The sequence below is a fragment of the Sapajus apella genome, unplaced genomic scaffold, assembly GCF_009761245.1.
Source record: "Sapajus apella isolate SASKATOON/1434 unplaced genomic scaffold, GSC_monkey_1.0 scaffold15, whole genome shotgun sequence".
Lineage (NCBI taxonomy): Eukaryota > Metazoa > Chordata > Mammalia > Primates > Cebidae > Sapajus > Sapajus apella.
Genome location: NW_022436955.1, coordinates 2,630,596 through 2,644,880, shown reverse-complemented (window position 1 = coordinate 2,644,880; position 14,285 = coordinate 2,630,596). Strand labels below are relative to the sequence as shown.

The 14,285-nt window shown below is 41.9% G+C and overlaps 1 protein-coding gene across 7 annotated transcripts in view; it reads left to right on the top strand.

Annotated features, from left to right (window-relative positions):
• Positions 1-14,285, top strand: part of CNOT1 (CCR4-NOT transcription complex subunit 1) — a 91,137-nt gene that overhangs the window by 28,660 nt on the left and 48,192 nt on the right. For all 7 annotated transcript variants that reach the window (XM_032284064.1, XM_032284071.1, XM_032284068.1 and 4 more), the window contains exons 12-16: positions 379-506; positions 4,094-4,334; positions 6,775-6,894; positions 7,958-8,080; positions 8,641-8,792. In XM_032284064.1, coding sequence (XP_032139955.1) covers positions 379-506; positions 4,094-4,334; positions 6,775-6,894; positions 7,958-8,080; positions 8,641-8,792 — 764 coding nt within the window. The remainder of the gene's footprint in view (positions 1-378; positions 507-4,093; positions 4,335-6,774; positions 6,895-7,957; positions 8,081-8,640; positions 8,793-14,285) is intronic.

Here is a 14,285-nt window from a genome sequence, read left to right as displayed (position 1 = left end):
CACCGCAACCTCCGCCTCCTGGGTTCAGGCAATTCTCCTGCCTCAGCCTCCCGAGTAGCTGGGATTACAGGCACGCGCCACCATGCCCAGTTAATGTTTTTGTATTTTTTTTAGTAGAGATGGGGTTTCACCATGTTGACCAGGATGGTCTCGATCTCTTGACCTCGTGATCCACCCGCCTCGGCCTCCCAAAGTGCTGGGATTATAGGCTTGAGCCACCGCGCCCGGCGTTTGTGTGGTTTTCAAAGGGCAAATAATTAAGATTTTAAAAGGGAAATTGCCACACCTGATAAGATTGACAGTAGACTAATGAAAACATTTCAGATTTTTATAGCATTCACAATTATTAATGTGGTAAGCGTTTTCTTGTCATTGCAGCTCTCCTTCATTCAACATTCCCTTATAAATCCAGAGATCTTCTGTTTTGCTGACTATCCCTGTCATACTGTTGCCACTGATATTCTGAAAGCACCACCAGAGGATGACAATCGAGAAATTGCCACATGGTAAACACTTCTTTCCAGCATTCATTTAAAGGGTTACTTCTTTTCTGAAATATAAAATTAATAGTAAGCCAAGTACATAGTTAACAGGTTTAAATGAAGCAATGGTTTTAGTGACCCTACTTAAGTTTTTTTTTTTTTTTTTTTTTTTTTTTTTTTTGAGACGGAGTTTCACTCTTGTTACCCAGGCTGGAGTGCAATGGCACGATCTCGGCTCACCGCAACCTCCGCCTCCTGGGTTCAGGCAATTCTCCTGCCTCAACCTCCTAAGTAGCTGGGATTACAGGCACGCACCACCATGCCCAGCTAATTTTTTGTATTTTTAGTAGAGACGGGGTTTCACCATGTTGACCAGGATGGTCTCGATCTCTCGACCTCGTGATCCACCCGCCTCGGCCTCCCAAAGTGCTGGGATTACAGGCTTGAGCCACCGCGCCCGGCCCCCTACTTAAGTTTTTATAGAGGGGGGTTGGTGGATAAATTCTTTTTCAGTCCCTTATCATTAGTTATATCTTACAAGATCTGTCCTTAAGGGTTTTCTTTAAAGCATCAAATCTGAAACTATCAAATGTTGGAAAGAGGTTTGTACTTCTTTTCTTGCTTAGTGTTGAGATCTCTTCTGTAGAGTTTACTGCCTTTTCTTTGTAAGTTGCTCAAGATGGCCCGCTCATCAAATCTAGTCTCCTCCTTTCCTCTTTTCCCTCCCCTCCCCTCCCCTTTACACTCTTCTCCCCTGATCTCTCCCCTTCTTTCCCTCTTCCCCCTCCCCCTCCTCTCACCTCTTCTCTCCTCTATTCTCCCCCTCTTTCCCTCTGGTCCCCACTCTTCCCCTCTCTTCCCCTCCTCTCCCTTCTCCTCTCCCTTCTCCTCTTTCCCCTCTCCCCTCCCCCCTCCTCCTCTCTCCACCACCCCTCCCCTCTCCTCTCTCCTCTCTCCTCTCTACTCTTCTGGGATGGAGTCTCGCTGTCACCCAGGCTACAGTGCAGTGGCACAATCTCGGCTCACTGCAACCCCCATCTCCCAGGTTTAATTGATTCTCCTGCCTTAGCCTCCCAAGTAGCTGGGATTATAGGTGCACACCATCACGCTGGGCTAATTTTTGTATTTTTAGTAGAGACGGGGTTTCACCATGTTGTCCAGGCTGGTCTCAAACTCCTGACCTCAAGTGAGCCAAAGTGTTGGGATGATAGGTGTGAGTCACTGTGCCTGGCCAAATCTAATACTTTTCAGCTCAAGTATCTACTTTTTCTGAGTTCTAGTTTCAGATTTTGGAGGTAGAATCTTACTCCCCGAGTGTCTAGATCAGGTTTTTCTTGGGACTGTCTCCAGTCATTCCTCTCTGTGAATGTGTAAACACAGAATGGTATAAGTACTTCTACCATTGTTGAAATACACAGGGGTTCAGGGAGGTAGCATGGCCTGAATTGTTCCCCAGAGAGATCTACTTCATAATGTATCTTCAGCTTTTTTCTATCTATACCCTTATAGAACACGTTTCTGTTACTGATCAGATAATTGCCTTTACTTTTTTGGTAGTTGTGTGTCATTTCCTTAGGTGGTAGCCAACATTAGATTTGTAAGCTTCATTTTTTTCTCCTTGTGAGTCTAATGTATTTAGTAGTATTTTTTCTTTTTCTATTTCTTTTTTTTAAAAAAAAGACGGGGTTTCACCATGTTGGTCAGGCTGGTCTTGAACTCCTGACCTCTGGTGATCCGCCTGCCTTGGCCTCCAAAGTGCTTGGATTACAGGCGTGAGCCACCACGCCTGGTCATTTCTTCTTCGTTGAACAGATAAAGGTCTCTTTTCATTTTTATAAAGCTTAAATATCGTTATCACATTAGCAAATAACATTTCTTTTTTTTTTTTTTTTTTTTTTTTTTTTTTTTTGACAGAGTTTTGCTCTTGTTACCCAGGCTGGAGTGCAATGGCGCGATCTCGGCTCACCGCAACCTCCGCCTCCTGGGTTTAGGCAATTCTCCTGCCTCAGCCTCCTGAGTAGCTGGGATTACAGGCACGCACCACCATGCCCAGCTAATTTTTTGTATTTTTTAGTAGAGACGGGGTTTCACCGTGTTGACCAGGATGGTCTCGATCTCTCGACCTCGTGATCCACCCGCCTCGGCCTCCCAAAGTGCTGGGATTACAGGCTTGAGCCACCGCGCCCGGCATAACATTTCTTTAATATAGCTAGTTGTTTATATTTAAGTTTCCCTAATTGGCTGGAAAATGTCTTTCTTATTTATTTTTTTCTGAGATGGCGTCTTGCTCTGTTGCCAGGCTGGAGTGCAGTGGTATGATCTTGGCTCACTGCAACTTCCGCCTCCCGAGTTGAAGCAATACTCCTGCCTCAGCCTCCTGAGTAGCTGGGATTACAGGTGCTCACCACCACGCCCAGCTAATTTTTGTGTTTTTAGTAGAGATGGGGTTTCACCACGTTGGTCAGGCTGGTCTTGAACTGCTGACCACAGATGATCCACCCTCTTCGGCTTCCCAGAATACTGGGATTACAGGCATGAGCCACTGCACCCAGCCTCTCAAAAATGTCTTTTAAGAATTTCTGTGATTGGCCGGGCGCGGTGGCTCAAGCCTGTAATCCCAGCACTTTGGGAGGCTGAGGCGGGTGGATCACGAGGTCAAGAGATCGAGACCGTCCTGGTCAACATGGTGAAACCCCGTCTCTACTAAAAATACAAAAAATTAGCTAGGCATGGTGGCACATGCCTGTAATCCCAGCTACTCAGGAGGCTGGGGCAGGAGAATTACCTGAACCCAGGAGGCGGAGGTTGCGGTGAGCCGAGATCGCGCCATTGCACTCCAGCCTGGGTAACAAGAGCGAAACTCCGTCTCAAAAAAAAAAAAAAGAATTTCTGTGATTGAGAATCCAGACACAGTCTATGGTTTCTTTTATTCTGTAAATCGCTCTTCATTCTGGCTTTTAATTTTTGCTGTTGGTTTGATGGAGAAATACATCATTTGTTCTCTAGTCTACTCCGTGTTATTTTCTTAGCTGTTTTCTTATGGTATTGACTTCATTATCTATCTCCATGTTTTTCATGCACTGAGGATGGAGTTAGATATTCAGGCTCAGTTAAAGTCAACCAGATTCAACCTCTTGGCAAAAATTAATTCTTTTTTTTTTTTTTTTTTGAGACGGAGTTTCGCTCTTGTTACCCAGGCTGGAGTGCAATGGCGCGATCTCGGCTCACCACAACCTCCGCCTCCTGGGTTCTGGCAATTCTCCTGCCTCAGCCTCCCGAGTAGCTGGGATTACAGGCACGCGCCACCACGCCCAGCTAATGTTTTGTATTTTTAGTAGAGACGGGGTTTCACCATGTTGACCAGGATGGTCTCGATCTCTTGACCTCGTGATCCACCCGCCTCGGCCTCCCAAAGTTCTGGGATTACAGGCTTGAGCCACTGCGCCCAGCCGCAAAAATTAATTCTTAAGAGAGTGCTCTGGACTTCAGACTTCTAATAAAACATGACACCAACTTGGTTTTGTCCTTAAAAGCTGGCATCATTTATTTTGAAAATTAATATGTATACATGTATTTTCATTGATAACACATCTTTCTTCCATTCTTGTTAGGAAGAGCTTGGATTTGATTGAATCTCTGCTGAGGCTTGCAGAGGTTGGGCAGTATGAGCAAGTCAAACAACTCTTCAGCTTCCCTATCAAACACTGTCCAGACATGCTGGTATTGGCCTTACTGCAAATTAACACCTCTTGGCATACCTTGCGCCATGAACTCATCTCCACTCTGATGCCAATTTTCCTTGGAAACCACCCTAACTCAGCTATTATTTTGCACTATGCATGGCATGGGCAGGTAAGATGTGACTGTGTGCTTACCATTTTTTTGTCTGAATAATATAAATTCTTTGGAGTATTGTGAAAGCTCGACCAGACAAATTTATTTTCCATCTTTGAATTATGACCAGAAGTCATACTGTCATAAAAGTTGTTTTATCTTTTAGAATCATGTGAGCATTAAAAATATAAGATCCCAAAGCAAGGAGGCAAAATAATCTTTAATAATTTCTTTTTCGTTTTTTTTGAGACCGAGTCTCACTCTGTTGCCCAGGCTGGAGTGCAGTGGCACAATCTCTGCTCACTGCAACCTCCGCCTCCCTGGTTCAAGTGATTCTCCTTCCTCAGCCTCCCAAATAGCTGGGACTACAGCCTTGAGCTATTGTGCCTGGCTAATTTTTGTATTTTTTAGTAGAAATGGGCTTTCACCATGTTGGCCAGGCTGGTCTCAAACTCCTGACCTCATGATCTGCCTGTCTCGGCCTCCTAAAGTGCTGGGATTACAAGCGGGAGCCACTGCGCCTGGCCGCCTTTCTTTTCTTTCCTTTCTTTCCTTCCTTTCCTTCCCTTTTCTTCCTTCCTTCCCTTCCTTTCTTTTGATGGAGTCTTGCTCTGTTGCCCAGGCTGGAGTGCAGTGGTGCGATCTTGGCTCACTGCAACATCCATCTCCTGGGTTCAAGCTATTCTGCCTCTGCCTCCCAAGGAGCTGGGATTACAGGTGTGCAGTAGTACCACGCCAGGTTAATTTTTGTATTTTTAGTAGAAGCTGGATTTCACCATGTTGGCCAGGATGTTCTTGAACTCCTGACCTCAAATGATCCCCCCACCTCAGCCCCCCAAAGTGTTGGGATTATAGGCGTGAGCCACCATGCCCCACCAATATTTAATAGTTTTAGTATTAAGAAAGGTGTGTATTGTTAGGGCATGACTTTCCTTTTTATACTAAGGAGCTTAAAAATCTCTCATGAAGGCAGGAGGTATTGATGTCATATTTTCATAGGAAATGAGAGAAGATTGCAGATCAATTGTAGCATTCTTTTCTAATTTATCTAAATCCAACATTTACATTTTATTTCAGTTTGTGCTGAAATGTCTTTCAAGCCCCTGTGCTTTTCACCTCTAATTTTGTAGAATGTATTTGGCAAGTAAGTATTCTTTTGTCCACTGATTGTTTTTTTTTTTTTCCTCCTTTTTTTCTTTTTTTTTTTGAGAGAGGATCTTGCCCTGTTACCTAGGCTGGAGTGCAGTGGTTCCAAACATTTCTCACTGCAGCTTCAACCTTCCAGGCTCAGTCAATCATCCTGTCTCAGCCTCCTGAGTAGATGGGACCACAGGCACATGCCACCATACCTCATTAATTTTTTGAATTTTTGTAGAGACAGTCTCTCCATGTTGCCCATGCTAATATCCTACATTATATGATAAATACAGAAAAAAATTATCTTCCCCTTTACCTCAAGTACCCTTTTTAGGTACTTTTTCCTTTACCCATTCTTGAAATAGCTTATATTATATATACAAGTGCTTTTTACAAATTAAGGAAATAAGGCTCTTTATTATAAGTGAGAAATGTTAACATTAGTTCTAGGTCATTCAGTTAGTTTCTCCTCCTTTCCTAGAAACTCAATTAACATTGTAGATTTACAGTTTACAAAATGCATGATAAACATTTAACCAAGCATTTGCAGTCCAGATGGTTTTTATCCCTTTCTCACCATAGCTGTGAGGTAGAAATGGCTGGTAATCAAGCTGCATCTCCTCACTTGTGATTGAATACTTATTCTAGCAGACCATCTGCTACTCTAGTATAATTACTAGAGTATTACTTGAATATAGCAATAGTAATGACCTTGCTGTTGCTTCTATGAGAAATACTCACTGAGTTCCAGGTGCTTGTTTGCATCATTCATGGTTGTTTCTTAAAACCAGGCTACTGGGGGGGGGAGGGGAATGGAATTATAAAAGCAAACGTTCTTGTTTGTGGAAATAAAAAGATTTAGAATGTATGTACAGGTGCCACTCCCAGAAGTAGTGATACAGCCAACGTTATACCGTGCAACATAAGAAATGGTTACCTTAAACTACTTTGCTTTTATTTATATACCAGTAATTGTATTTAAAGTAATTATATAAATTTGATATAACCTTATATTCACATAATCTTGTTCACATTTGGTTTCTGAAAATGTTAGGCAGACTTAAAATAGGACATACAAGTTTGTTGAATGACTGACTGTGTGACCCAAGTCTAGGAACAGGCTTTATTTGGAAGATGTGGAAGTAACTTGGCTTTTCCATAAAGAACATCATGGTAATTGCATAGTTTGAGGCCTGAACTTAATGTCAGCATAGGTATACCTGATTTTTGTACAAGTTCTAGTAAAATTAGCTGGGCATTTGTAATAGTATCTATCACATTGTTTACAGTATTGCTATTTAATCTTTCTTCCCCTTCTTAGGGACAGTCTCCCTCAATTCGCCAACTCATCATGCATGCAATGGCAGAATGGTACATGAGAGGGGAGCAGTATGATCAGGCCAAATTGTCTCGAATACTTGATGTGGCCCAGGACTTGAAGGTGAGTTCAGAGGGACAGAATGACACTGGTTTATTTACTAATGAGAAAAAAGATAAACGCTTAAGTAACAAAGATGCTCTAGGAATAATTCACATGTAACTAGCTCTTAGAATGAGTTGAAATTTAGAGATTTCTTGAAAAGGATAGGAAGGAGAGTTGCTTTAGGTAGATAAAAATGTTTTCATTTATTTTTGATTGGTCTTTCGTGTATTGTAAAGCTGTTTTATAGTGTAAAGTTAGCTTTTCTCGTAAGTTATCTGTTAGATATAATTTTTGGGGAAACTAGGCATGTTTCTTCCCTTTAGCAACTCTGAGAATTAATCTTTTGACAAATATGTAATTGACAAACAACTCTATATCTTTATTTTTTTCCTTTTGGAGACGGAATCTTACTGTGCCAACCAGGCTGGAGTACAGTGACGCCATCTTGGCTCACTGCAACCTCCGCCTCCCAGGTTCAAGTGATTCTCCTGCCTCAGTCTCCCAAGTAGCTGGGACTAGAGGCACCTGCCACCATCCCTGGCTAATTTTTGTATTTTTAGTAGGGTTTTACCATGTTGACCAGACTTGTCTTAAACTCTTGCCCTCAGGTGATCTGCCCACCTCGGCCTCCAAAAGTGCTGGGTTTATAGGCATGAACCACATGCATGGCCTAGACTCTGTATTATTAATCACTAGGTGTTTGGTGATATAGTTGTGCTTAAGCCAATGTGTAGATTTTGAAAAATGAGTAGGGATAATTATTTATGCTTTGAGTCTTGTTCTGCTCTAGGTTTAGTTATTTTTAAAAGCGTGGTAAAGTTTGTTTGGAAGGTAGTATCATGTATTCACCTTTAAAATGTGATCTTATTTTAGAAAATAATGACTAATGTTACCCTGAATTGTACTAAGCTGTTTAAATTGTGACCAAGGAAATATTAGCAGTGTGGTTTATTTGAACTTGTTTGTGGAAAGCAAGAATCAGAATATGGGACAGAAATAGTTACTTAATTGCTCTACTTGCATTTTCTTTTTTATTTTATTTTATTTTATTTTGCATTTTCTAATATGGTTTGTCCTTTAGGCCTTGTCAATGCTGCTAAATGGTACTCCATTTGCCTTTGTTATTGACCTTGCTGCACTTGCTTCACGTCGTGAATACCTCAAACTTGATAAGTGGCTCACAGATAAAATTCGAGAGCATGGGGTAAGCAGGATTTGTTCATTTATTTTTGCTCTAAAATTTTGGTGGCTAAAATGGCTAAATTAACAACTTTTAAAATTTGTGTAGCAGTAATAAACTGAAAGTAGAAAGAAATTTAAAAGAAACAATTTTTTTTTTTTTTTTTTTGAGACGGAGTTTCGCTCTTGTTACCCAGGCTGGAGTGCAATGGCACGATCTCGGCTCACCGCAACCTCCGCCTCCTGGGTTCAGGCAATTCTCCTGCCTCAGCCTCCTGAGTAGCTGGGACTACAGGCACGCGCCACCATGCCCAGCTAATTTTTTGTAGTTTTAGTAGAGACGGGGTTTCACCATGTTGACCAGGATGGTCTCGATCTCTTGACCTTGTGATCCACCCGCCTCGGCCTCCCAAAGTGCTGGGATTACAGGCTTGAGCCACCGCGCCCGGCCAAGAAACAATTTTTTAAAATGGCAATGAAGATGTTATTTATTTTGGATTTTAGTCATAGTGCTTAGTAGTTATCTTTAACTTGAAAACATTTAAGGTCAATTTAAAATCACTGAGAGACTTTTCTGTTCTTCAGGAGCCTTTTATCCAGGCATGTATGACTTTTTTAAAGAGACGATGTCCTTCTATTTTGGGTGGACTTGCCCCAGAAAAAGACCAGCCCAAAAGTGCTCAACTTCCTCCAGAAACTCTGGCGACAATGTTGGCCTGTTTGCAAGCTTGTGCAGGGTAAGAAGTGCATACTTGAATATGACTCTTCTTTTACATTGGATTATATTGCTGTATTAAGTTGTAGATATGGGGAAGAGGGAGTTCAAAGAAAGTGACCGCGGCTTAAGATGGTCCAATGGTTTTTAAGTTCAAAGTCCTATACTACTTATGATACATACTAGATCCGGTGTGAGATAGAGGCCCAAATTCATCTTTTGCATGTGTATGCAATTGTTCCAGCAGCATGTGTTGAGACCACTACTTTCCCTTTTGAATTATCTCAGAAAAAGCAATTGCCCTTAGTTCATGGGTTTGTTTATGGTCTCTCTCTTGTAAGTGGCAAGGTCTCAGTGTCTACTAGTTTGGAGTACAGTGGTGCAATCATAGATCAGTACAACCTCAAATTCCTGTCTCAAGCGATCCTCCCAGGTCAGTCTCTCAGGTGCCTGAGACCACAGGCACATGCCATCACTCTCAGCTGGTTAATAATAATAATATTAATAATAATAATTATTATTATTATTGTAGAGATGAGGTCTCAGTATGTAGCCCAAGCTGATCTCAAACTCCTGGGCTCAAGTGGTCCTCCTGCCTCAGCCTCCCAAAGTGCTGCAATTACAAGTGTGAGTCACCACACCTGGGCTATTTTTGGTTTCTTAATTATTAATGTGGGGAGTACTGCCACATTAATAACATTGTCTTTTTAATCCATGAATCTGGTATGTTTTCTACTTATTTAGGCTTTTAATAGTTTTCTTTCTTTCTTTTCTTTATTTTTTGAGATGGAGTTTCACTCGTGTCACCCAGGCTGGAGTGCAATGATGTGATCTTGGCTCACTGCAACCTCCGCCTTCTGGGTTCAAGCAGTTCTCTTGCCTCAGCCTCCAGAATAGCTGGGATTAGAGGTGCCTACCACATGCCTGGCTAATTTTTGTATTTTTACTAGAGACGGGGTTTCATTACGTTGGCCATGCTGGTCTTGAACTCCTGACCTTGTGATCTGCCCACCTGGGCCTCCCAAAGTACTGGGATTACAGGCATGAGCCACCGTGTACAGCCTGTTTAATTTTTTTCAATGATATTTTTTCATTTTCAGTGTACGTCTCACACAGATTTTGTTAAATTTATTAGGTATTTTATTTATTTAACACTTAATTTTCTTTTTCTTTTTTTTTTTTTTGTTTTTTTGTTTTTGAGGCAGAGTCTCACTCTGTTGCCCAAGCTGGAGTGCAGTGGCGCGATCTTGGCTCACTACAACCTCTGCCTCGCATGCTCAAGCGATTTTCCTGCCTCAGCCTCCCAAGTAGCTTGACTATAGAGTCACCCCACCACCCCCAGCTGATTTTTTTTTTTTTTTTTTTTTTTTTTTTTGGAGACAGGTTTCACTATGCTGGCCAGGACGGTCTCAATCTCTTGACCTCGTGATCCGCCCACCTCGGCCTCCCAAAGTGCTGGGATTATAGGCATGAGCCACCTCACTCAGCCGATTTTTGTGTTTTTTTTTTTTTTTTTTTTTTTTTTTTTTTTTTTTTTTGAGACGGGGTTTCCCTCTTGTTACTTTACCCAGGCTGGAGTGCAATGACCTGATCTCAGCTCACTGCAACCTCCGCCTCCTGGGTTCAAGCGATTTTCCTGCCTCAGCCTCCTGAGTAGCTGGGACTACAGGCGCGCACCACCATGCCCAGCTAATTTTTGTATTTTTAGTAGAGATGGGCTTTCACCTTGTTGACCAGGATGGTCTCGATCTCTTGACCTTATGATCCACCCGCCTCGGCTTCCCAAAGTGCTGGGATTACAGGCGTGAGCCACCGCCCCTGGCCCGATTTTTGTATTTTTATTAGAGATGGGTTTCACCATGTTGGCCAGGCTGGTCTGGAACTTCTCACCTCAAGTGATCTGTCCAGTTTGGCCTCCCAAAGTGCTGGGATTGCAGGCATGAGTCACCACACCTGGCCTTAATTTTTTTTGTGTGTTGTTACCCAGGCTGGAGTACAGTGGCATGATCATGGCTCACTACAGCCTCTACCTCCTCCCTCAAACTCTAGAGTAGCTTGCATTATAGCTATGCGTCACCATGCCCAGCTAATTTTATGCTTTTTTGTAGAGACAGGATTTTACTCTCTTACCCAGGATAGTGTCAAACTCCTGTCCTCAAGGCATCCTACCACTTTGGCCTCCCAAACTGCTGGGATCGACAGGCATGAGCTACTGTACTTGGCCTATCTTCGTAGAACTGTTATTGAAAGTGGAGTATAGAGCCAGGTGTGGTGGCGCACGCCTGTAATCCTAGCACTTTGGAAGAATGAGGTGGGTGGATCACCTGAGGTCAGGAGTTCAAGACCAGCCTGGCCATCATGGTGAAACCCCATCTTATTAAAAAAAAAAAAAAGTGGAATATAGAAGTATTTGATTTTGTATTTTACATTAGTCACCCAGGCTGTAGTCCAGTGGTGTGATCTTGGCTCACTGCAACCTCTGCCTCTTGGCTTCAAGTGATTCTTGTGCCTCGGCCCCCTGAGTAGCTGGGATTACAGATGCCTGCTACCACACCCAGAGAATCTAAAAATTTTTATTAGAGGTGGAATTTCACCATGTTGGCCTCGCTAGTCTGGTACTCCAGTCCTCATGTGATCCACTTGCCTCAGCCTCCCAAAGTGCTGGGATTACAGCTATTAGCGACTGTGCCCGGTCTCCAATTATTTTTTAACTGTCTTTTTCTCCCTTCAGTTTTTTTCAGTTTTTCCTTCGTGTGTTTTGGGGCTTTGTTTTTAAGTACATGTATTTTTAAAATTATTAATTTTTTCTTTCTTTTTTTTTTTTTTTTTTTTTTTTGGGTTCAGTCTTGTGTCTCACTCTGGTGCCCAGGATGGAATGTGGTTGCACGGTTTTGACTCACTGCAACCTCCATCTCTCAGGTTTAAGTGATTCTCCTGCCTTAGCCTCTGGAGTAGCTAGGACTACAGGCGTGCACCATCATGCCCAGCTAATTTTTCTTTTTTTTGTACTTTTAGTAGAGACGAGGTTTCACCTTGTTTCCCATGCTGAGCTTGCACTCCTGACCTCAGGTGATCTACCCGCCTTGGCCTCCCAAAGTACTGGGATTACAGGCGTGAGCCACCATGCCTGGTCTTAATTGTTACATGTTTCTGATGCATTGACTGTTATTTTAAAATGTCTTAACAGTTTTTTTCTTAAATGTTCGTTTTGTTTGATACTAGTATAACCATTATAGTTCTCTTATTGTTTGCTTGGTATATCTTTTTTTTCCCCAACTATACGTATCTTAATCTGAAGGAAGTCTCTTTTAGAGAAGGTATGGTTGGAGTGTATTTGTGAATTTCTGTGTGTGTTTACTACATTCTGCCTATCTTGCATTTAATGTTTTTATTGATAATGTAGAGCTCTTTTGCTGTTAATCTTTGTATCTCATCAGTCGCTGTTGTTCCTCTGTTCTTCCATTACTGCCTCTCTTACTGTTAAGTAGATACTTTGTAGTGTACCATCTTAAGTACTTTGCTTCTTTGGCTTTATTTTTTGATTTGTTTCTTAGTGGCTACCTTAGGTATTAAAACTAACATTTTAACTCATTCCAATCTTTTACTTATTAATATCAACTGAATTTCAGTAGGATCCAAAAATTTTCTTTAGTTTGGCTTTGTTTCCTCCCTCCTCCACTTTTGCCATTATTGTCATGCAAATTAAACCTTTATACATTATGTGATCACCAAGGGATTTTTTTTTTTTTTTTTTTTTTTTTTTGAGACAGAGTCTTGCTCTGTTGCCAGGTGCCAGGCTGGAGTGCAGTGGTGTGATCTCGGCTCACTGCAACCTCTGCCACCATGCCCAGCTAATTTTTGTATTCTTTTAGTAGAGATGGAGTTTCACCATGTTGGCCATGATCTCTTGACCTCGTGATCCGCCCGCCTCAGTCTCCCAAAGTGCTGGGATTACAGGCATGAGCCACCATGCCTGGCCTAGAGATTTCTAATTCATGCGTCATGCAGTTGTTTTTTTGAGATGGGGTCTCACTTTGTTATCCAGGCCGGAGTTCACTGTCACGATCACAGCTCACTGCAGCCTCAACCCTCCAGGCTTAAAGCAGTCCTCCCAGGTAGCTGGGACCACAAGCGTGTGCTACCACACCTGATAAATTTTTTTATTTTTTGTAAAGTTGAGGTCTTAGTATGTTTCCCAGTCTTGTCTCGAACCTCTGGCCTTAATTGATCTCCCGTTTTTACTTCCCAAAATGTTGGGATTACAGGCATGAGCCACTGCACCCAACCCAGTTGTTCTTTAACTAGGAGATTTTTACTGTCGTTCGTATTTACCTGTGTGTCTTTCTTTACCAGTATTTTTTTTCATATGGATTCAGGTTAGTTAGTATTCAGCGTCTTTTCATTTACACCAGGATTCTTGAATATTTGCTTCAGTAGGACTGCTGGCAATGAATAGACTTTTTTTTTTTTTTTTTTTTTTGAGATGGAGTTTCGCTCTTGTTGCCCAGGCTGGAGTGCAATGGCGCGATCTCGGCTCACCGCAACCTCCGCCTCCTGGGTTCAGGCAATTCTCCTGCCTCAGCCTCCTGAGTAGCTGGGATTACAGGCACGTGCCACCATGCCCAGCTAATTTTTTGTATTTTTAGTAGAGACGGGGTTTCACCATGTTGACCAGGATGGTCTCGATCTCTTGACCTCGTGATCCACCCGCCTCGGCCTCCCAAAGTGCTGGGATTATAGGCGTGAGCCACCGCGCCCGGCCCATGAATAGACTTCTTGTAATCTAGGGAATATCCTAATTCCTCCTGTGTCTTTGGGGATAGTTTTGCCACTTAAAGGATTCCTGGTTGGCATTCCTTTTCTTTGAACATTTTGAATATGCTCCCCCACTGCTTTCTGTCTTCCATAGTTTCTGATGAGATATCAGCTGTTAATTTATTGAGTATTGTATGTGATGTGTTGCTTCTATCTTGCTGCTGGTAGGACACTCTCCTTGTCTTTTTTTCTTTCATTAGCTTGATTAGATCGGTCTAGGTAGGAATCTCTGAGTTTATTCTACTTAGAATTTATTGAATTTCTTGGATTTTTAGATTAATGTTTTTTATAAAATTTAGGGGAGTTTTCATTTATTATTTCTACAAACCTTTCTGCACCTTGTTCTTTCCTTGTATTCCCATTATGTTTGTGGTGGCACACTCAGTGGTGTTCCACATGTCTCTTGAGTTCTCCCCACTCTTTTTCGTTTTCTCAGGCTGGATAATCTTAATTGATCGATCTTCAAATTAACTCTTTTGTCTTATTGAATGTGTGGTGGTCCACCCATTAGTGAAGCTTTATTACAGTTATTGTACTTTTTCTCTTCAGAATTATTTGTTATGTTGTAGAGTGTGGTGTCTGACACAGGAAATAAAATAATTTTTTTTGGCTTATTTCTGTGGACATGTTCTTTGAGATGATACTCTTTTTTTTTTTTCTTTCTTTCTTTCTTTCTTTCTTTTTTTTTTTTTTAAAAGAT